Below are 24879 nucleotides of genomic sequence, written 5' to 3'. Positions count from 1 at the left end.
CTGATATCTTAAGGCAAAACGTACCTGTTACTTTTTAAATGGCACACTTAGTGGCATGTAGCATCATCTTGTATAGAAGAGTGTAGCGAAAGGCCTTGTTATGACTCCCCATGGGGACTGTGGCAGCACATTAACAAGGGAAGGGCAGCAAGGCAGGCAAGGGTGAACCTGTGTTTTAGCAGTTTAAAGCAGTGAAGGCAGCCTTTTGACTCCTGCATCACCAAAAACCTCAGGGATTTCATGGAATTTACGGGAGGGTGCTAGGTAGAAGTAGAAGGGAAAGAAAATTCTGGATCCCATTTTGTCTCTATTTGCTTCTTGTGTAATTTCAGGAAAATTCCTTTGCTCAGGTTCCCACACTCTTATCCCACTGCTTCTTTTTAAATTTTTATTTATGTTTGGCTGTGCTGCGTCTCTGCTGCTTGGCATGGGCTTTCTCCAGCTGTGGTGAGCAGGGGCCACTCTTCACAGCTTCCTCTCTGTGGTGGTTTCTCTTGCTGCGATGCACAGGCTCCAGGTGCGCAGGCTTCAGCAGTTCCAGCCCAGGGCTCCGTGGCTGTGGCGTTCTGGCTCAGTAGTTGTGGCACACAGGCTCAGTAGTTGTGGTACATGGGCTTAGTTGCTCTGCAGTGTGTGGAATCTTTCCAAACCAGGGATCGAACCCATGTCTCCTGCACTGGCAGGTGGATTCGTATCCACTGCACCGCCAGGGGAGTCCTCCCCCATTGTTTCTTCACCACCTGGTACTGTGGGGGAATAAACTGATTGACTCAAAACATTTTGAGGAAGGTATCCACACAAGTAGGTAGACCCTGCATACTTGGACATCTGCTCTCTCCTGAAAGGTTTACAAAGATCCCATCTTAGAGTGTGCTGGGGGATGAGGAAGGGCTCCTCCATCTCCAAGGGGCAACTCCCTTTAAGACAACCAAGCTCAACTGTCAGCTCCTTGGAGAAACCTGTCTTGCTCTCCCCGCCTGAACCTCTGTGGCTCAGAGTACTTCATTTTCACTAATGACTGTCACACTGCTCTGGGCTTTAAGTGTCTGTCTTCTCTATCACAGGCAGGCCTTCCTCATCTTAGTGTGCTCCACTCTTCAAGGTTCACTACATGGTAAGTGCTTAACAACGATTATTGAATGAATTAAAGTGTCTACTCTCCACAGTGCACGTATAGTAAGGGAACCTTGTTTTTAAAGGTGAGGATAAACAGAAGAGAAGCAATTACTCTTTGAAGATGTTAACTATGTTTCAGGACACAATTTTATACTCAGAATTTTAAAATGCTGTTGAGAGTCATACTTCTCTCCATCTACAGTGATTCTGAACAGGATTTACCACATCTATTCCTGGCACACCATGATGAAAACAAAGAAATTGGTCCTTAAGTGCCTTTTTTGGGCTGACTTCCCAACCCCTTCAGGTAACGTTCTTATCACATCTGTTCCTTAAAAAAAAAAAAAAGAACGTTGGGGTTCTCTTCCTTATTGACTCACACACAGTTTCTCATCTATGGACTCAAAGCCTCTGACTCCTATTTCCCATCACATATTTTTGTACCCCAAATGAATCTGGTATAAAACACATTATTGCTGTTTGGTCGCTAAGTCATGGCCCAACTGTTTTGTGACCCCATGGACTGTAGCCTGCCAGGTTCCTCTGTCCATGGGATTTCCCAGGCAAGAATACTGGAGTGGGTGGTCATTTCCTTCTTCAGGGGATCTTCCCAACCCAGGGATTGAACCTGCATCTTCTGCATTGGCAGTTGGATTCTTTATCACTGAGTCACCAGGGAAATCCATAAAACGCATGCCAGGGCCTTACTCTTCTAAAAACTTAATTCCCACCTGTGTTTGGTCTTTTGTTCTCATTGCCTATCTGCTGGGTCACAAGCTCCCAGAATACAGAGACTATGGTCACATAGTTCCTTTCACAAGCATTTAGTTAAGTACCCCACACACAGAGGTGCTCAACAACTCTTCGTGATGATCATCATCACACAGCACTTTGCATCCTCTAAGGCCATCTCTTCCTCCTTCTAACATCTGGCTCCTCAGCAGGGAGCAGCAAACCACTGAACTCTTTTCAGCCCTCACTCTTGACCAGTGGTCCTCTCCTACTCCCCACTTTACCACATGAGCCAAGGCACTCCTTCGGGCCTCCAGGTGTCTCACACTCCCTGCTGACACTTCTTCACAGTTTCTTACACCGTAATCTTATAAATTCAACAAGTCTGTTTTCTTCAGTCTTGTAGAGACTATTTAATAGTTTACCTCCAGGATAAATGAACATGATCGACAAAATCCCAAATACCTCAATGGCAATCTCCCTTCCTATACAACAGAGTCTCTTTTTATTAATCTTTGTATCCTGAGCACTCAGCAAAATGCTGGCAGACATATATTTCAATATGCAACATAAATATGTTCTATTTATCAAGTACCTATCTACCTACCTATCTTAACTAGTCTGTTTCCATGATTGTCCCTCTAGAGTCTGTGCTCCATAGAGCACCCAGCTATCTTGTGAAACATATTTTAGCTAATTTACTCTCAGAGTAACATCTAAAATCCTGACCATGGCTTATAAGGCTGTATATGATGTGGCCCCTGGCTACCACTCTGAATGTGTTTTTTCCTTGCTAACTCCACTCAAGCAACCCAGGTCTCTCGTATCATTTGCTGCTGCCTGATGGCCCCCTCTTTCCACACCATTCAAGCCTGAGCTCAAAGGCTGTTTTATCGGAAAGGAGGACTCCACTTCATTTTTTCCCATAGGATTTACCACCACCTGACAAATTATATACTCAAGTTATCCTTCTGTTTCCTGTCCCAAACACTCCACCCCTCTCACCAAACACAACTTCATGAGAATCAAGAATGGAGTGTCCTTCATTACTATATCCCCATTGCCTATCTATTAGACACAGCAGGAGCTCAACACATGGGATGAAGAAATGAATACGAAAGGAAGGAACGGTGTGCTGTAAATCTTAAATCTGTTAGTTACCCTGTTTGACAGTACTGTTATGCCTCTGCATGTTTTTAAGTCACACAATTCTAGAGTTGTTGCAGAAAGTTAAAGAAAGTCAAGGGAAGACTGCTTAGAGTCATAAAATGTTAGTTTGGAAAGGGGCTTAGAGATCATTATTTAACAGAAGAAACTGAGGCCCAAAGTTAAGCACAGGGGCTTGCACAGGGCCACCCAGAAAAGCAGTAGCAAAGCGAGAACTGCATCCCAGGTCTTTCATTCCCAGTCTAGGACTCTTATCTTTATACCGTGAGACTTCTCAAATGTTCCATACTATATCTGGTCTTTTATCAAATATAAATATACTCAATGACAATGATTTAAAATATACAGAGGGTAATTATATAACAGCTAGAGCTGAGCTCCACAAATCAAAGGTACTAGTTTCCCCTGAATCAGGCTAACTGGACATGCCCTTCAGGATTCTGTTGAGAGACTCAGTCCTGAGCATCTGTCCACCAGGACTGCCAATCTCTCAGCTGTTGCATATATACTGTATTTCTTCTTAGAGTCCCTTTCATGAAGAAGCAGAAAAATATGGTTCAATAAGCACTGAATATTTTTGCTTTCTTTCTACAGTGCAGGTGAATTGACTCTGAAGATATCGCCTTAGAAATTCAACTGCATTCATGCATTGCAAAAATCACAGAAAAAGCATTTGACTAAAAAAAAAAGTGATGGAATTGTGACTGCAACTCTATCCATGATCTTATTTAAGTTCTTTTTACTTTTTTAAAGAGTTCTGGTGGATATCTATGTTCTATACTGCTGTAATTCATGCTGAGCCAGGTCTCCATCTAATACAAATTCTATGCATTTCCTTATAGATCAACAATCACTGTACAGAAACCATAGCACAAAGTTCTAGTTGGGGTACACGTAGCATACTAAAATAAAGTCCATTCTAAATACAGCTGTAAAGAGTAAATACATTAAAACTGTGATACATACATATCCCTATCCTCCTTTAAATCATTTCATACTCTGTCCCGCAACACATGATATGATTCTAACTGGAATAAGGTGGCTTTTTTCTAAGCAAACATATAGAAATTATACATCCAAATGAGTAGGGCTGTACTCTGTAATAAGGTAATCACCTCTAGAAGTCATATATGCTTTCCAACAAGGCTGCTATCACACATACTTTTCCTGGAATTTCTCTTTTCAAAACACAGGTTCTCCACATTTAGTGTGCGTAAGGATCAAACTGGGAACATATTAATAATACTAATTCTTAGAGATGTGAATTTAACTGGTTTTTTGATGGGAGTCCAGGAACCTGTATTCTTAAGAAGCACTCCAGGTAAGTTTTGCACAGGTGATCTGTGAGAAAAAGCACTTTAGAATAGTCATGTAAGGTATCAAAATAAGGACTACTGATTAACCTCTGTTTACATATACACATAACACACTGGAATTTTTTTTTTTTTTTCAAATCTTCATTTCTCCTAATAGAATATATCGGTACAGATATACATAAGAACATCTATTTGCAATCAACATACCTCCATGAAAGAGATTCCTAAGCTCCAGACATCAGAATGAATTCCATACTGCTCCCCTGAAATTCTTTCAGGCTGAAAGAAAACACAAGGGAGCTTGTGAGTTGATGTAAGCTACTCCAGGAAACACATATGCTCAAGTGAGCTCAGCTAAGGCAGAGTCACCAATATCTGCACAGCACATTAGGAACAGAAAGACAATATTATATGTATGTGTATTATATAGATAATCCATAGAATTGTATAGGTAATACAGATATATTAGATATAATCTTATTGAATCCTCAAAAAGTTCCTGTGAAGGAAACTTTGTTATCTTTATTTTAAGATAAAGAAAATGAAGGCTCACATTCATGAGATATTAGGCAAAGTCCTAACCTAGTAAATGAGCTGAGACTTGAACTCAAACCAAATCCAGTGGTCTTAGTTGTCGAGTGACAAATTACAGGACATTATATAATATTATCACGTATTTGCATCTTGAGAGGTGGGTCTGAATCACTAGGAATTCTGCTATTTAAAACTTTTTATTTGTATAATATTAAACTTGTAGGAAATATTTAAGATTAAGACTAGTACAAAGAAAACCCATATTTCCTTTGCCCAGATTCACCTACTGCTCAACATTTTATCCCATTTATCGGGCTTCTTTTTGATATAAACCAAGGAACAGTTTGAAAGGTCCTTTTGGGACTCTTGGTCCTCCATTCAAGATATGTAGAAAATACTTGTTCTAACAATTAGCTGCACACTCTCTAGTTCAACAGGACTAATTCCATACTGATGTGGCTGCTGCGTAGTTTCTCTGTCCCTCCAGGATTTGGCATTCCGGAAGGTACTTCACAGAAGTCTTTTGAACGAGCAGAGGAACAAATGAATTAGAGAAACTGAGGTCTCACTGAGATGGAATGGTTGCTTAAGGTTACAGAGCTAGTAATGGCAGGGCTAGGATCATGACCCATACCTCTTGGCCCCCAGTACCATACTCCATTCTTGGTACCATCCCTGGAGTTCCTGGAAGACACCAAAGCCATCATCCTTCAAAAGCCTGCACGAGCCACCCTTAGTAGTAACTGAAGTCAGGGTGAGTCTGGTCCTCTGCAGATGGAAGAAATGGGCATTCACCACTCACCAGCAGGGGATACACCAGGGGTACGGAAGATATGGGCCGGATACTCTCAGGTGAGTTGGCTCAGTGGGGACCCGAACTGTGTAACCTACTTCCCACTCCCACCTACCAGGCTATCTCAATATATTTACTGTCTTCTCCTGGGACCATTTTTCATAAAATCACACAAAGCCCTACCCTGAGGTAGCAGGATGGATTGTCTTATTTCCCTTCCTTTATTTATTTAATTTGTAAAATACCTTTCCTACCAAGAATAATTCTTCCCAAGGGCTGAGAGTCATGTGACCATTTCTCCAAGCTGCTAACAGACATGGTCATTCCAATTCCCTCATACTTTTTCTTTTATGTTCTAATTCCCGCTACCATCACTTTTCAAGTTCCATGGTCATATCTGAATGAACCCATTATCCAATTCTAGCAAGATCAATTCATAATAAAAAGCATCCATATGGAACCAGCCAGCCAGTTATAGGAGTAATGCCATCATCATCATCAATGACGTCATTACTCTGTGCATTTATTGAAGAATTTCCATGTGCCAGGCATTGTTCTAAGTGCTCTTCATGCATATTTCACTTCAGATTCGTAAATATCCATACTAGACTGGTACTATTTATCATCCCCATTTAACAGATAAGGCAAATGAGGCACAGAGAGGTTTAATTTGTACCCACTGGGAAAGGATAATAATAGCTACCACTGAATGACCACCTAGTTTGTCCCAGACACTGGGCTAGATACTCTGTATCCTCTACACTTCATACAACCTGACAAATATTATTCCCCTCATTTCACAGATGTAAAAACTGAGGTTTAGTAAGATTAAATGACTTGCCAAAGTGTAGAGATATGGATTAAGTACTAAATGTATTATTTAAGTACACAGCCAGGATTCAAACCAGGTACGTCTGACTGCAAAACCGAGGTTCTTTTCTGTGTGTCAAACAGCCCCTCCGAACTATAAGTCAGAAGAGCCACACACTAGTCTTGACCTGGTCAGTATTTCTCAAAATACAGCCTTGGACTCATCATCATAGAACTGCCCGAGGTACTTATTACAAATGAATTTCCAATATCACAATCTCTGGAGGTGGCTCTGGGAGACCTTCATTTTAGAAAGTTATTTCTCTGGGTGAATCTTCAGTAAACTCAGTCCCGGTCACTAAGCATGTCTTTGTTTCCTACAGAGGGGACGATCCGCCTTTCTCATCTCTGCTTAGTGCACAGAAAGCGCCCTTCCAAGGGCCCTGTTCAAGGGCCACCCTTTTTAGGTGAAAACTTCCTCCACTCCTCAGGTTGAATTATGAATTCCTGCCTCTGTACTTCTTTAAAATGCTCTTCATATCTTTCACATTAATTTATTGCACTGAGTTGTAATCCATCCAGTTGATAGTCTCTTTCTAAGAGGCAAGGAGGGTTCTTATCTCATATCCAGTACCATGCCTGGCACAGAGCAGGTAGCTGGTTCCACAGGTCTGTCCTCAAGAATTCGTACAGTAGTAGGGACTGGAAAAATGTGTCCAGGCTGCTGAAACTAACTTGGGTACAAGATGAGTCCCAATACATTCTGAATTTACGGAGCCAGGACTTGATGGCCTAAGACTGCACAACTCAAATCTGTTCTCATACTTGAAGCCAAGATGGCCCACTCTGTCCTCTTCCCTCCAAAACAAAACAAAACAAAGCCCAACAGCCAGGTACCACACTACTGAGAGATCTGTGAGTATTTTTCAGTTAAAAAGCAAAAGCTGGGTTACTTTCTGACATGACATTTGTCACCAGTATGGAAAGCTTAATAAAAGGAAAAATATGACTCTTATCTGAAGCACTGCACTGAAGTTTAAGTGTAGAGGGAAAACTCTGGTCTGTTCTTAATGAGAACACTAAGGAGCGGTAATGATTTAAAAACCAGAAGATCTGAAAAGAGCACTGCTCCAAGATGGCATGCACACTCCACCCTTCCACTTACTGCAGTGACTGGGCATTAACCTAGGACCCAGATTTAGTTAACTCATTCCAGAACCGTCTCTACTTATAACAAAAGACAGGCTTCCGTGATGGCTCAGATAGTAAAGAATCTTCCTGCAATGCAGGAGACCTAGATTCCATCCCTGAGTTGGGAAGATCCCCTGGAGAAGGGAATGGCTACCCACTCCAGTATTCTTGCCTGGAGAATTCCATGGACAGAGGAGCCTGGCGTGCTACCGTCCATGGGATCGCAAAGAGTCAGACACAATTGAGCGACTTACATTCTCTCATAACACAAGACCTAGGGTTTACTTGTCAAAAGCAGGACGACACCTGGTACATAACATCCCTTACTTCTTCCCATGAAGGAATTTCTACATAGGGTTAGGCTACTCAGAAAATTAACAAAGTATGCACAAAACTTTAGGTTAGTATGTAATAACTGCAAGGAGTTCAAACCAGTCAATCCTAAAGGAAATCAATCCTGAATATTCATTGGAAGGACTGAGGCTGAAGTTGAAGCTCCAATACTTTGGCCACCTGTTGCAAAGAGCTGACTCACTAGAAAAGACCCTGAAGCTGGGAAAGATTGAGGGCAGGAGGAGAAGGGGACAACAGGATGACTGGATGGCATCACGGACTTAACAGACACAAATCTGAGCAAGCTCTAAGAGACGGTGAAGAACAGAAAGCCTGGCGTCCCGTAGTCCATGGGGTCGCAAAAAGCTGGACATGACTGAGCGACTGAAAAACAACAGTATGTTTAAAAAAAAAAAAAAAAAATATATATATATATATATATATATACACACAGTAAACAATGGTTTTTTTTTTTTTTTTAAATCTGGCAAGATCACCATGTGGCAGTAGAACATTCAGGTTAGACAGGGTTCTGCAGTCACACTGCTCTAACTCAATCTATCTTCCAGTGTGAGTTTTTCATTTTTATCTAGTGGTTTTGTTTTGGACTTTCTCAAATCAACTATGTCACTTTTAAAATTTGTGATCTAAAGTCTGTTTGCAACCTTTTTTCCTACTGGTTCTTTAGTTTGCTCTGTTTCTTTGTGGGCCTGGTTTTGTTTGCTTTTCAGTTTTTGTTCATGAAAAAAAAATTTTGCAGAGGTTTTCTGAGGCCTCAGGTTGATGGGTCTACTTCAAACAACATTCTCAACATGAAGCTCCTTTTCTAACTCAGGTCACATATATAAACATCCAGGGTACAAATTTGTGCCAGAGTTAGTCTGTGGCCACAACTTTTCCCTTTTCTTTTTCTTCCTGTTGCTCTTTTGTTCCCTGGGATGGGGAAGAGCAGCTTTGGATCTGGTTTGTTTGTTTGCTTTTGCACTTGGTGGGGTAGGGGGCTCTTCAAGCTTCCAGCATAGTATGGGGAAGACATCCCCTGAGACCCTCTGCCTTAAGGGAGCCCCCTTATCATTCACAGCTGCAACACAGGCAAATATCCTCAGCAATACAGGAAAATATCCTCAGGAATAAGTAGCTTTGGTACTCTAACATTCTATTTTCCCCTCTGTTGCAGGTTTCCTTCTGAAAACCAACCTGGGAGTCCCCAGTTGTCTTTTTAGCTCTTCAGTGCATCTGAGACGGTTTTTAAAAGTATTTTAATTAGCATTTTTCAGCAGAACAGTTGGTCCAAATAACCTAATGTGCTACCACCAGAAACTAGAAGCTGGTGTCCTAGTTAAATCGTGACCATCACTACTTGGACAGCTCTGAGATTCTGGGCTAAAGTTACTTCACCTTTGGTTTCTTTACCTGTAAAATAAAGACAACATGTACACCTAATGGAGTGGTCTGAAGACTAAATAAATCCATGTAATGTGCTCAACTCAGTACATGCCACGTGGGAAGCTGAGTAAATGCTGGCCTCCTCCCAATCGTCACCGCCATCACTACCATCACTGCATGAGCATGGCCAACCAGGCCGGACCATGGGATGGCACAGGTTACAGTCTGGGGAAAGACACTTTCCAAGAATGGGAAGAGTCCAGGTGGAAAAATGTTCAGAAGATAGCAACAGTTATTTAGACTGACTTTCTGATCCCAAAGAACAAGTATTTGCATAAAATTTCTTAATTTCAAAACTTTAGGAATTCATAGTAATAATGTCAAAATTTTATATCTGATTTTAGAAAATTATAATAAATTACAATGACTCAATAGTAGGTTAAAGTTTCAGAGACTTCTATTTTTAAAACAAGAGTAAAAGTTCTAGTAATTAGAATTTTCAAGAAATGATTTAATATAAACCCCAAAAACCTTCTGGACCCCATTTGTAATCCTTCTGGAAGAAATCCTGTTAAAATATAGCTGAAAATATTTCTTGCTTTGGATTAAAATGTCCATTAAACCTAATTACCTGCCTGCCCCTAAGATGTAATGTGTACTTGAACATGCCACTTCATTTTCCAGGTCATCGAGGAAGTGGGACCAAATGACTTTCCAAGTCTCCTACAAGGACCACTATTTAACATGCCCATAAATTGTTATTGTTTGTTTGCTTGTTTGTTCTAATGACTTTATAATCTTAGAAAAGCTTCCCTATCTTTGTCCTAATTACAATTTTCTTATACCTAACATTTCAGATTATAGGAGAATAAAGTGAGACTGTTCACACATGCAAGGCTATTTCTTTTCTTTTCAATATTTGATCAGTCTAGTGGGTTGTATCTGAGTCATTTGAGGGTCTTCTATACTTTATCCCACAAGTAAGATACTTAATACAAAAACTTAAATTGTCTGCTTATAATTAGTGAACAAATCATTTTTGGAATGCAGGTTTCATGAACTGATTCATTCATTTAGCACCATGTGAAGGACTGGATACAGAGAATAAACCAGAATAAACCCTGAATATACTAATCTAGGGTTTTGGAGAGACACGTAATTTGGATAGAGTGAGAGGCACAGCAGTTAAGAGTTCAGTCCCTGGAAGCGGACATTATGTAAGTCTGACTCCTCACTCTGCTACTTATTAGCTGTAGGAAATTGGTTAAGTCACTTGGCTTCACTATCCCTTGTTGTCGTCATCTGTAAAAGAACAATATTTATCTACCTCATAGGGTTGTTGTGAGGATTTAAAGAGTTCAGTCATCTCACACTCTAGCAAAGTAATGCTCAAAATTCTCTGAGCTCTGCTTCAACAGTACGTGAACCAGGAACTTCCAGATGTTCGAACTGGATTTAGAAAAGGCAGAGGAACCAGAGATCAACTTGTCAACATCCCCTGGAACATAGAAAACGTAAGGGAATTCCAGAAAAATACCTACTTCTGCTTCACTGACTTTGCTAAAAGTCTTTGACTGTGTGGATCAAAACAAACTGTGTAAAATTCTTCAAGATATGGGAATACCAGACCACCTTACCTGCCTCCTGAGAAATGTGTATGCAGGTCAAGAAGCAATAATTAGAAACGGACATGGAACAACAGACTGGTTCAAAATTGGGAAAGGAATACATCAAGGCTGTATATTGTCACCCTGTTTGTTTAACATATGTAGAGTATATCATGCAAAATGCTGGGCTGAATGAAGCACAAGCTGGAATCAAGATTGTTGAGAGAAATATCAATAACCTCAGATATGCAGATGACACCACTCTTATGGTAGAAAGTGAAGCAGAACTAAAGAGCCTCTTGATGAAGGTGAAAGAGAAGAATGAAAAAGCTGGCTTAAAACTCAACAATCAAAAAACTAAGATCATGGCATCTGGCCCCATCACTTCATGGCCAATAGATGGGGAAACAATGGAAACAGTGATAGACTTTCTTTTCTTGGGCTCCAAAATCACTGCAGATGGTGACTGCAGCTATGAAACTAAAAGACATTTGCTCCTTGGAAGAAAAGCTACGACCAATCCAGACAGCATATTAAAAAGCAGAGACATTATTTTGCTGACAAAGGTCCATAGAGTCAAACCTATGGATTTTCTAATAGTCATGTATGGATGTGAGAGTTGGACCATAAAGAAAGTTGAGCAAAAAAGAATTGATGCTTTTGAAATATGGTGTTGGAGAAGACTCTTGAGAGTTCCTTGGACTGCAAGGAGATCCAACCAGTCAATCCTAAAGGAGATCAGTCCTGAATATTCATTGAAAGGACTGATGCTGAAGCTGAAGCTCCAATACTTTGGCCACCAGATGCGAAGAATTGATTCATTGGAAAAGACCCTGATGCTGGGAAAGACTGAAGGCAGGAGGAGAAGGGGACACCAGAGGATGAGATGGTTGGATGGCATCACCAACTCAATGAACATGAGCTTGAGCAAGCTCCGGGAGTTGGTGATGGACAGGGAAGCCTGGTGCACTGCAGTCCATGGGGTTGCAAAGAGTCAGACATGACTGAGCGACTGAACTGAACTGATATGTGAAGCTTTAAAAGGGTGATTAGTGCATGGTTCTAATTAAGTGTTCACTATTACTATCGTCTTTATTATCACTGTACTGAAACAGGTATGAATATAAAGTGAGAGAAACAGATGCAAAATGAGTGCATTATATTAGATGACCTCTAATTGTAGATACTCACAATTTATTATTTGTCCTCTATACCTCCCAGCCCCACTCATGTCACTCCACCCTCTAATTCTCTTTGTTTATCCTCCCAAAGTGATCTCTCTCTTTTATAAGTGCCCTTTTCACATACTATTTGAATCATCAAATTCATATATTAAATGCCTTCTTATTCTCTAAAGGTATGCATGGTAAAACTGAAGGCTTTATTATGTCACACATGACATGGCCACATATAATGCCATATTTCCTATTTTGCCCAAGTCTTATGTGGATTACAGAGTGGTACCACCATACCTGGCTAACTGCATGGAAGGCGCTCAGTAATTACAGATTGATTAATTAAAGGTACTCAGTTTCAGAAATAGCTTTTACTGGCATAGACCAAAGGTTGGCAAACTTTTCTTGCAAAGGGCCAGACAGTTATTTTTCACTTTGTGGGCCATATGGTCTCTGCTGCAACTGTCAAAACTATCCCACTCTGCCACTGCAGTGCTCCAGCAGCCATAGACAACACAGAAATAAACAGGAGTGGCCATCTTCCAATGAAACTTCTTGAAATTATTTACTTTGAAATACTTATTAATAAGAAGTGGAAAAACATATTCTGGGAGGTTTTGTGCACTCGTCACTCAGTCCCTCAGTTGCTAGCACTCTAATATAGCGTCACAACACCTCAGGCAGGGGTTAACATCTGCGTCAGAATAAATGTTACTTCCACCTTCCCCACTCCCAACCTCTGACTTCACAGCAGTTAGGTAAGTCATGGTCAACAAAAGTCTGTTGAATTGAGCCAAGCTCATGATCTGTGTTTCACATTCCTTGCTTTCTAGGTATCTTACACCTTTTACAGCTTGAACTAGAAAGTGGATAACTAGAATTCCCTTGCCCAAGAAGCAAAGCAATTTTAGTTTTGCCAATATGAGCTAATGTTTCATAATTTTAATCTTCAAATTTTCAATTAAGAGATGGATTCATCACATATATCCATACACAAAAAGGAAAAAAAAAAGTCATTTCTTCAATGTGTACCTGGGAAATACAACTGTAACCTGGATTTGTACATTCAAACATATCGCAATTTAATTATTAGAGCTAACGCTACTAAGAACACGATGGAGAGTGGAAAAGTTATTTCATTAATTGTTTGTTAATCAGAGTGTTCCATATTTTTTCAAACACTGACATGACATTTGGCATGGCTTTGTTAATTATAAAGGTGGCTCAATCTCAACTAAGCAGGCAGAGCCAAGAGGGTGATTAAGTTTTATAAGAAACAGGTATGGGGACTTCTCTGGTGGTCCAGTGGTTAAGAACCTGCCTTCCGACGCAGGTTTGATCCCTGGCTGGGGAACTAAGACCCCACATGCCATGGGGAAAACCCATGCATTGCAACTAAGACCTGATCCAGCTAAATAAATACATATTAAAAACTAGGTGTGACGACTTCAGAGATTAATTTTTTATCACATTACCCAGAAAAATGAGAAAAAATGAATTTTCTTTAAAAACAATGCAAGGCAAAAATTAACTGTTTTGGTATCACGATTTAAAAAATGCTTTGTATTGCTCTGAGAATAAGATCCAGGGTTCTATCCATATTAACACCCTTTTAACAAAATAACATATGAACAAAGAACACTGAGAATAAGATCCAAGGTTCCATACATAATTTGTTTAACTCATATAAAGACACCTTGGAGTGAAACTGACTACCTGAATAAATCTAGAACCCTCATCAAAAAACTAAACCTAAGATATAAAAACAAAACGTTGCTCCAAAATACTAAATAAGCTTCCTGCTTGTCGTTTCCCAGCACCCTACTCTTGAAGTGAAAGTGGAAACCAATAAATAAAAGCAATTTTATGAACACAGATAACTTGCCTTACTTAAAAGGCAGGCAAAAGAAAAAGGTCAAACCCACACTGGTATCTGGAATAGTTCTATGCTTCTACTTCTTATTCCTGGTAAATTTGTTTCAGAGGGACTCATAAGTTATCTTTTAACAGACATGAACTCAAACAGAAGACAGACATACATGTTTGACAGTAAAATGTCTGCTAAATCCTTACATTCATAGACCCATAAGTAATAATTTTATTTTTAATTAATAATTTAATTTTCATCTGGTGTAGAAGCATGCTTATTCCTGGAAAAAACAGTTGATCTTATTGACTGACATTTTGATATACTTTAAGGTTAATTAAATAAGCAGTGAGGCAAAGTAGCTAATGTGCTGTAAGATGCAGTTTTTCTGTAGGATCAGACTTCAAAACAATTTTATACTCGAACCAACCAGTTAAGTCAACAAAGTGAGAGAAGTTGGTAGCTCCCATATAAACCCTCACATCTTTTAGGAAGACTTAAAAATCGAATCATGACTGGATTGACTTTGTAATTTATGATCTGTTAGGTTAAAGCTGTGGATTTAATTTAAGAACTGTACATTACCAAGTACATAAAGATGTTGCTTTTAAATGTTATTTTTGCATAAGTTTACTTACCGCCATATAAGCATTTGTTCCAACATACGTCTTGGCTATAGAATTCACCAGCTATGAGACAAAACAGTCTGTTAGAACAATATAAAGATAATGTGGAAATAAAATGGGCAATTATTCCTCATTTAACCTACAATCATCATTTCTATAAATCAACTAAAAATTATGTAAAAGGGAACAAATTTATCTACAAAGGCATTAAAAATGATTAAATCTCTTTTCTTTTGAATGTGATTTCCAATTTAAACAAGCACAGCTTTACAGCTTATAGCAGATAACCTTCAACAATTCACTTAAGCAGGATGCTTATCGCTTTAGTACCCCAAACCCGCCTGATATAAAAAGTCAATTTGAAGTAGAATTTGAACACACTCATTTTTTAGTCAGATGGCTCAAGATGTGAATGAAGCCCCATGCGTTACCAGAATGAAACGAACACTAAATACGCTGGAGGGATAACAGACTTTGACAACTCATAATACAACGATGACCTTCGCTTTGGTCTTCGTGTTTGGCTGGGAGTAAAGGTGGCTGCAATTCAAATCAACATCACAGCACGCTCATGGGTCACTATCTCCGGGGTTCTCAGGGGAGGCCCAAAATGGAAATTAATTAAAATTTGTGCTGCACATTGTAATGGCCCTCCACCATTGTTGCTCCCAATATTAATTTTTATTGTGGGCCAGTTGGGCTCCCCAGGCACAGCTCCCACTCTGCCCTCCCTTTTGTCTGGCCAAAACGCTTTCATATCAAAGCTGCATATCAATGAAGTTTGCTATTCGTAAGTAGTAATTACAATATCAGCAGTTTTTACTGTCATTAAACAATGAACAATCATATTCTGATGAAGGCAACTCGCTCAGAGATTAAAAATGAATAACACAATCCCAGCCGACGAGAAGATGCAGAGTTCTGTTTGTCTGGCAGCTAGGTGATTTTTCAATCCAGAGAGAGTATGAAAATAGGAAGTAGATGATACAGAGATGAGAACAGAACGGGAGGAAAAAGAGACCTACCTGAGTGCTAACTCCAAAATCACACAGCTTGACTTGGCCTTTCGTGTTTACTAACATATTGGAGGGCTTCACATCTAAAAAGGAACCAGAAAAACCCATGTAACTAATTCAATATCTACCAAGCTTGTTCTAAGAAAAGCACATGCACACCAAACCATACTGCAGAAATGACATCATCTGTTCAACCTAGAATTCTAATCACAAATTTAATGCAAAGCATTTTATCTGGAGGCAAAATGTAAGGTCCTAACTCCCTCACTTCCAACCATTTCTGGTTTCTGCAGAAGCAAGAGTTTATTTATTTCATGTGAAAGTCAAATAAAATCTTGGCTTCCAACAACAGTAAACACACCTAACATCCTACTCCAGCTTTCAGAAAAAGTAGATAAGAAAATGTAGCCTTCTTGCAAAAAATTTGTACAAAAAGGCTTAGCTTTGCTTTTAATGTGAAACTGCGTCTCCCACCTAAAAAGTAAGGCCAAAGAGAAGCCAGTAAAGAAAAAATCATTCAAAATGTTTGCTGGTAACAGGTTATATCTGATTGAAACAATGAAAGCGTGAATGCAGTACTGCTTTTTCCTGGTTTTACATACAAACCATACTTCAGATAATCCTTAAAAATTGACCTAAAAGATGTATGTATGTGTGTGCATGCGTGCACTTACCAGTCTTTTATTTACCCCTCTCGTCCCTTATATCATTTTGAGTTTTTAAAGTTAACAAAAGAACTGACATAGCTTTTGCCAAGGCAGTCTGCTAAATAGACACAAAGGGTTTCTGTGAAGCATCGTCATTGCTAACAATAAGCCTTTTCAGGGATTCAAGGAGCCAACAAAAACCATCCAAGCAGGATGAGACCACAGCACTTTTGTTGGTACAGGACAGCACCTGTTTCAACATTTCATCTTCAGCAGCAAAAGTGGTTTGGAACAGACAGCTTGCTGTATTCAATAGAATATGACCATAATTACTCCAAGACTGAACAAAAGACTCAGAATTTCTATGTAACATCTAAAAAAAACTGTAAGTTAATCACACGCTGCCCTCCAATCTGCAAAAGGGTACCCCCAAAAAAATATCTTGCCAAGAGCAGGTACTTAACTTAAACTTCAGGTTCAAACTCAGTAACCAACAATTACTGAACCCTACCTCCCATGTGACAGGCATCTTCTCATACGTGTGCTTGTTCAGTGTTGCCTGACTGACACTAGAATGTACACTCCATGAAGGCAGGGACTTTGACTCTTTTACTGACTTCTAGATACCAGTTCTTGAAGAAGGCCAGTCATACAGGAAATGTTTAATAAATATTTGCTGAATAGATGAGAAAAAATTAACGGAAACCATGAACACATAGCATTATTTTGTTAATGATTATGTTTCAGTGATCAGGGGTGAGCTGTAGATTATGCCTCTGTAGCATGCCCTTTCAAATAAGACACACTATATACTTCTTGTAGGCGGGCTTTCTCTCTGAAAACAGGTCAGTATGCGTAGGCATGTATAAGCTTTTTTAACCAACTTGCCTCTCTGCTTCCAGTTTTCCCCAATTTCAACATAAACCTTATACCACCATCATATTAAATACACTTTCACTGAATAACTTCTCTCCTAAGGAGGAAGAAAAATATTCCCTGACCTCCCCCGCCAACCCCAACATGAATTCCCTAAGAATAGGGTTGTGCTTTCATTTGAAAGCAGTTTGAACTCAGTTCAGTTCAGTTCAGTCACTCAGTCGTGTCCGACTCTTTGCGACTCCATGGACTGCAGCACGCCAGGCCTCCCTGTCCATCACCGACTCCTGGAGTTTACTCAAACTCATCTCCATTGAGTCAGTGATGCCATCCAACCATCTCATCCTCTGTCATCCCCTTCTCCTCCCGTCTTCAATCTTTCCCAGCATCAGGGTCTTTTCAAATGAGTCAGCTCTTTGCATCAGGTGGCCAAAGTATTGGAGTTTCAGCTTCAACATCAGTCCTTCCAATGAACATTCAGGACTGATTTCCTTTAGGATGGACAGGTTGGATCTCCTTGCAGTCCAAGGGACTCTCAAGAGTCTTCTCCAACACCATGGTGCAAAAGCATCAATTCTTCTCCACTCAGCTTCAGCTTTCTTTATAGTCCAACTCACATCCATACATGACTACCGGGAAAACCATAGCCTTGACTAGACAGACCTTTGTTGGCAAAGTAACGTCTCTGCTTTTTAATTTGCTATCTAGGTTGGTCATAATTTTTCTCCCAAGGAGTAAGCATCTTTTAATTTCATGGCTGCAATCAGCATCTGCAGTGATTTTGGAGCCCAAAAAAATAAAGTTTGCCACTGTTTCCACTGTTTCTCCATCTATTTGCCATGAAGTGACGGGACCGGATGCCATGATCTTCATTTTCTGAATGTTGAGCTTCAAGCCAACCTTTTCACTCTCCTCTTTCACTTTCATCAAGAGGCTCTTTAGTTCCTCTTCACTTTCTGCCATAGGGTGGTGTCATCTGCATATCTGAGGTTATTGCTATCTCTCCCAGCAATCTTGATTCCAGCTTGTGCTTCTTCCAGCCCAGTGTTCCTCAGGATGTACTCTGCATGTAAGTAGTCTTACATGTGCAGGCTCAGTAGTCCGCACAAAAAATACACATCATAGACAGCCACAGTAGACACTCAATAAATGTCTGCTGAACTGGAAGAAATGTTAGGCTCTACAAAGCCTGGTCTTATTTTCCAAATTTAATTCTCACTAAAGGCCCTTGAGTTTAAATATTTTTCTTTTGGACAATTTGCTTTTTCATATACTGATACCCTTACACTGGGCTTCTCTGGTAGCTCAGTTGGCAAAGAATCTAGCTGCAATGCAGGAGATCCTGGTCCTTTTCCTGTGTCGGGAAGATCCCCTGGAGAAGGGCACAGCAACCCACTCCAGTATTCTTGCCCGGAGAATCCCATGGTCAGAAGAGCCTGACAGACTGCAGTCCATGGAATCACAAAGAGTTGGACACAACTGAGCAACTAGGCACAACACAGCACCCTTAAACCACTCTTAAGCCACATATCTGATGGAGACAGTTAATAAACAAATATTCTGAGCTCCTGGAAGAAGGGGCTCCCTGGAAATCACAAGGTATGGTAAGATGAACAAATCCTTAGCTTTAATCAGACACATTTGACTTAAGTGGACCAAGAGAGAGAAGATAGTAAAACAGCCAAATTTCTAGATTATGTTCTGAAAGGCAAGGTGTAAATAAGAACTGGATGGCATTTTCAGCTCTCCAATATCTTTTTTTAACTTACATATATGCCTACTGCCTGATTTTGTACATTTACCTTTCAGTTTAGTTTTCAGAAATAGTTTGTGTATGAAAGTAGCAGGCATACAGCCATCCTAAAACAACTTCTGTATTCCAACTAGCGTGGTCTAGCCATTGTCTCAAAAGAAAAAAATCTCTAAAATACCACTACCATGCCATCATTCATGCTGTGTCCCAGACCTCAACCTCCCTGGGTTTAGAAATCCTTACTTGATATTTTTTGACTGAATCTTGTCCATCCTTCAACTGAAGTATTCCATTTCCCTGTTAACGTATCTACTTGGCCACCAAAATCACTGCTTCCTTTGAATTGCTAAGGCATTTATTGTCTGTACCATTTAGAACTAAGCATGTGACAGCTTTTTTTTTTAACCAGTAATTACTTACCATATTTACTGTTAAAGGTATCACCAAGTAATAAGTTCACAAGGGAAGAATGTCTTTACACATTTTTTTATATATCTGGAAGAAGCCCAAGCTGGAATCAAGATTGCCAGGAGAAATATCAATAACCTCAGATATGCAGATGACACCACCGTTATGGAAAGTGAAGAGGAACTAAAAAGCCTCTTGATGAAAGTGAAAGAGGAGAGTGAAAAAGCTGGCTTAAAGCTCAACATTCAGAAAACAAAGATCATGGCATCTGGTCCCATCACTTCATGGGAAATAGATGGGGAAACAGTGGAAACAGTGTCAGACACTATTTTCAGTTCAGTTCAGTCACTCAGTTGTGTCTGACTCTTTGCGACCCCATGAATCGGGCTCCAAAATCACTGCAGATGCTGATTGCAGCCAGGAAATTAAAAGACACTTACTCCTTGGAAGGAAAGTTATGACCAACCTAGATAGCATATTAAAAAGCAGAGACATTACTTTGCCACCAAGGTCCGTCTAGTCAAAGCTATGGTTTTTCCAGTGGTCATGTATGGATGTGAGAGTTGGACTGTGAAGAAAGCTGATCGCCGAAGAATTGATGCTTTTGAACTGTGGTGTTGGAGAAGACTCTTGAGAGTCCCTTGGACTGCAAAGAGAGCCAACCAGTCCATTCTAAAGGAGATCAATCCTGGGTGTTCATTGGAAGGACTGATGCTAAAGCCGAAACTCCAATACTTTGGCCACCTCATGTGAAGAGTTGACTCACTGGAAAAGACTCTGATGCTGGGAGGGATTGGGGGCGGGAGGAGAAGGGGACGACAGAGAATGAGATGGCTGGATGGCATCACCGACTCGATGGACATGAGTTTGAGTGAACTCCGGGAGTTGGTGATGGACAGGAAGGCCTGGCATGCTGCAATTCATGGGGTCGCAAAGAGTCGGACACGACTGAGTGACTGAACTGAACTGAACTGTGTGAGCATAACATCTTGCTCAGTGGTTGATGGCTTCCTAAACAATACACTAAATTTGTTAGTTTAAGTGTTCCCCTCCCCAGCAACATTGGACCATAATAGATCCCTTTAAACAAAATCAGTGGATTCAGGTGAGGAGACAGAAGCCTGACTCAGTGGAGACATGAGACTTGGATTTTAGTCTTCTGGACCCTGCCAAATGTGACTTTGGACTAGGGATGTGACGTTTTAGCTTTCACCTCTGTAGGGAGATAATAAAAGTTACTGCATCTTAAAAAATTGTGGGGATTAGATGAAATAATGAATGTAAAATAGCTTTTAAACTGTCAAACACTCTATAAGTATACAGTATTATTATTATCTACTGGCAATCAACCAAGTCATAAAAAGTGTTATATTTCTTTATGTTTAGGAATAATTTCTGTTGCTACTGCAGTAAATTCAAGCTGTATTTAGGTAAAATACTAGTTGAAAGAAAGTAATTTACAAAGTCCAGTAAGCAGAATGATAAAACCTATTCAATGTTTATGAAGAGGCATATTTGCCAGACTATATGTACTCATTCCCCAATAAGGCCAATGAACTGGTCTCCTCACTTTCACACTTGCTCTACAGCCTGTCATGAACAGCGCCACTAAAATGATTCTTTTAAAACCTAAATCAGGGACTTCCCTGGTAGTCCAGTGGTTAAGATGCTGTGCTTCCACTGCAGGGGGTGCAGGTTCAATCCCTGGTTGGGCAACTAAGATCCCGCATACGACATGGCATGGCCGAAAAATAGAAAAAATTAAAAAAAAAAAAAAAACAAAAACAACCCTGAAACCTAAATAAGACCATGTCATCTCTCTGCCTAAAACCTCCAGGGGTCTCCCAACTCAATGCAAAATGCAGCCCTTATGATTTCTGAAGCCTTCTCTGAGCTGCCCCCATGACCCCTGTGCTCTCATCCTTCCGACTCTCCCTGCCTGCTCTGCTTCGTCTCACTGGCTGTCTTCTCAGGCGTGTTCCTGCTCTGTGGTTCCATATCACCGGAATACTTTGCTCCCACATACATAAGCAGGCATGGCCTGAGCCTTTGCATTTTTTTCTTCTTCCAGGTTTCTGCTCAAATGTTACCCTTATAAGAGAAGTCTTACTCAACTATCCACCACGAAGAGCAATACTTCCAACCTCAGAGATTCATTTTCCCTCTTCCCTATTTCAATGCTCCTCTTAACACTTACCATCATCAACACCTTATATAAGTACACGTAAATCTATTCTGTCTCAGTCTTCCCTTCTTGAAGGAAAGCTCCATGAATGCAGAGACGTGATCTGTTATGTTCAATTCTATGTTTAGAATGGTGCCTGATATGGATAAGAAATGGTATCTATTGAACAAATCATGAATGAATATTTCCACTAAATAAATGGGCAAATATGTGTACCTGGAGAAGCATGAATTTGGACTGAGATGGAGCCCCATCTTTTCCCATCCGATGGCATTTATTTCAGAATAAATATATTTCACTATTAATGAATATATTTGTGAATGATATTGTTCATTCTGAAAGAACCTATAAGCATTCAAAAATACTCATTCAACAAATATTTACTGATGCCTTAGCATGTGCCAGATATGATAGCAGGCACTGTGGAGAGAAGCATGAGTAAGATCTGTGGTATATATTTTGACCAAAAATAGTATATATGAGATTTCAGGATAATATCACTGCTTATGTATACTCTAAATGGTATTCGCTTCCTATAAAAAAACAATGAGAATAAAGTAACTAGAGAGTTTCCAAGCTTGGCTGTATATTAAAAAAAATTTTTTTTTGGTTCCACCTCAGATCTATGTATGTATGCTATGTCACTTCAGTTGTGTTTGACTCTTTGTGACCCCATGAACTGTAGCCCACCAGGCTTCTCTGTCCATGGGATTTTCCAGGCAAGAATATTGGAGTGGGTTGCCATTTCCTTCTCCAGTCTGTGTGTATATATGTGTGTATATACATATGTGTGCTGTCCGTGTGTATATACATATATGCATATACACATATATGTGTGTTGCCTGTGTGTTTAATCCTCAGATCTACTGATTCAGAAATCAATCTAAAACAGTCTGGTCTTCATGTCAGCATTTAGAAAAGATCAACATACCTACTATATTTCCTTCTGATTTAACTGCTGGCAAATTCAGAATATCTGAAAAGAAATTTTATTAACTTTGCTTTTTAAATCAATTTTATTCATTAAAAATAAATTTTATTGCAGTCATTTTGAATATATAGTTTAATGAGTTTGACAAATGTATACATCCATATAACTACACCATCCATACACTATACTTCAATCAAGATATGAAACATTTATATCACCCCCCAAAATTCCCTGTGCTCTTTACAGTCAATTCCACCCTGACCTCTGGCAACTGCTGACTGATTTTTTATTTTTAGGTGATTTTTTCCTTTTCAATATATATCATAAACCCTGTAATAATTTTGCTTTAAAAAGTCGATGATTAGTGTTTGGATAACACCTCTCTGTCACTAACATCTAAGGAAGTTATCTCGCACACAGTATCAACTAGGTCTTACTTTTTTGACCAAGCTGACATTTTTGCTATAAACTGTAGTATTTAGACCATTCAAACTTAATGTAATTGGTCATATGGTTGAGTTCAGCTCTACTGTCTTACTATTTGTCTCATCTGTTCTTTGTTCCTTTCTTTTATTGTCTTCTTCTGGATTAGTTTGGCTCTTTTTAGCATTCCACTGTTCTCTACTATGGGTTTCTAAGCCAGAAGTTGGTAGGCCTTTTCTGTAAAGGACTACATTTCAGGTGTTGAGGCCAATACTCAGTTTTGCCACTGTAGGGCAGAAGCAATTACAGGCAATATGTAAATAAGTGAGCATGGCTGTGCTCCAATAATCCTTGGTGACCAAAACAGGTAGTGAGCTAAATTTGACCTGTGGGCTAAAGTTTGCCAGCCCATTGGAAGGTTTGTTTTTTGTTTTAATGGCTGTTCTAGGGATTACAATGTTTCTTTAACATTTCAGAGTCTACTTTCAAATGACACTGGGGCATTTAATTGATAATGTAAGAATATTAGAACAGTATGTTTCCATTTCTTCCCTCCCATCCTTTGTGATATTATTACCTATTTTTCCTCTGCACGTCATAGAGGACATGCCACAATACAGTCTTTATTTTTGCTTTAAATAATCATATTTTTAAAAAATTTAAAAGCAAAGGCCTTTTATATATCCACAGGTATATCATTCCTGGTACTATTTATTTCTTTGTGTAGACCTAACTATCAATGTGGTATCATTTTCCTTTTGCCTAAATAACTTCCTCTAACATTTTTTTATAATGATCGTCTATTGGCAATGGATTCTCTCTTCTTTGTTTGCCTTAAAAAGCCTTCATTTAACTGTTATTTTGGAAGAATATATTTACTGGACTTAGAATTCTGGATTTAAAGGATTTTCATTTCCTCAGTGTGTTAATGATGTGTTTCCATTGTCTTCTGGCTTGCATAGCTTCGGAAAAGAAGTCTGCTGTCACTCTCATTTTCCGTTCCAATCTTTAATGTATTACTTTTACTCTGAATATTTTAAAGATTAAAAAAAAACACTGGCTTTAAAGTTTTTATTTTGATGTATTTTGCTATGGTCTTGTATATGTCCTGGTTAAGTTTGTTAGGCTTCTCAGATCTCTGGATTTATGGGTTTCATCAAATTTGGAAAGTTTGGGAAGCATTACTTATTCAAATGATTTTTTGCTCCTTTTTCTTTTTCCTTTCCTTCTGAGACTTCATTTATATCCTAGACTTTGTGATACTGTCTCAGAGGTCACTGAGTTGGTTGCTCATTTTTTTAAAGTCTTTTTTTTCTTTGCAGTAATTTTAGATAATTTCTATGTTTCTAACATCGAGATCTGCAATTTCTAACCTATTGTTAATTACTCCAAGTGAAATTTTTACTTCAGGTGTTTTATTTTTCATATCTAGAAGTTCCCTTCGAGTTTGTCTCCCATTTCTCTCCCCATAATGCTCATGTTTTCCTTGAAATCCTTGAGTATATTTATTAATACAATAACTGTTCTAAAGTCCTTGTCTGCTAATGGGAGAGTCCCATTTCTTTTTTTTTTTTCAACAGAAAGAATTTAATATAGGAAATTTGCTACATAGGAATTGGAGGGCTAGAAAAATGAAACTAGGGTAATAATTTTAGGAAGCAACTATTGTGTCCTCAGAGAGATTTCTGCTTCTATGTCAAAGGGATTTCCTAGGCAAGAATACTGGAGTGGGTCACCATTTTCTTCTCCAGGGGATCTTCCTGATCCAGGGATCGAACCTACGTCTTTTGCATTGCAGGTGGATTTTTTACCATTTTGCCACCAGGGAAGTCCTAAGAACTCAGAAGAGAAGTTCTAAAGAGTCAGTGTTCAGACCTCCAAGAAGAGGTCACTGCCCAGTTGCAGGTCATATTTGTGAGGGAGCATATGGGGCTGGTTCTCCATGTGCTAATAGAAGCTGGGTGCTTGGGTCAGGATCCAATGCTGA

At 39.4% G+C, this 24879-nt stretch overlaps 1 protein-coding gene across 5 annotated transcripts in view; it reads right to left on the bottom strand.

The window, feature by feature from the left end:
- Nucleotides 1-24879, bottom strand: part of MAP2K5 (mitogen-activated protein kinase kinase 5) — a 278537-nt gene that overhangs the window by 104799 nt on the left and 148859 nt on the right. For all 5 annotated transcript variants that reach the window (XM_055437358.2, XM_055437355.2, XM_055437356.2 and 2 more), the window contains exons 14-16: nt 15679-15752; nt 14666-14716; nt 4539-4610 (exon numbers count right to left, since the gene is read on the bottom strand). In XM_055437358.2, the coding sequence (XP_055293333.1) occupies nt 4539-4610; nt 14666-14716; nt 15679-15752 (197 nt within the window). The remainder of the gene's footprint in view (nt 1-4538; nt 4611-14665; nt 14717-15678; nt 15753-24879) is intronic.

Source organism: Moschus berezovskii, chromosome 9 (assembly GCF_049115385.1).
Source record: "Moschus berezovskii isolate FMDL1 chromosome 9, NW_MosBer_1.0, whole genome shotgun sequence".
NCBI classification, from domain to species: Eukaryota; Metazoa; Chordata; class Mammalia; order Artiodactyla; family Moschidae; genus Moschus; species Moschus berezovskii.
Note: the sequence above shows the minus strand (reverse complement) of the source record. Positions and strands in the feature narration are given on the sequence as shown.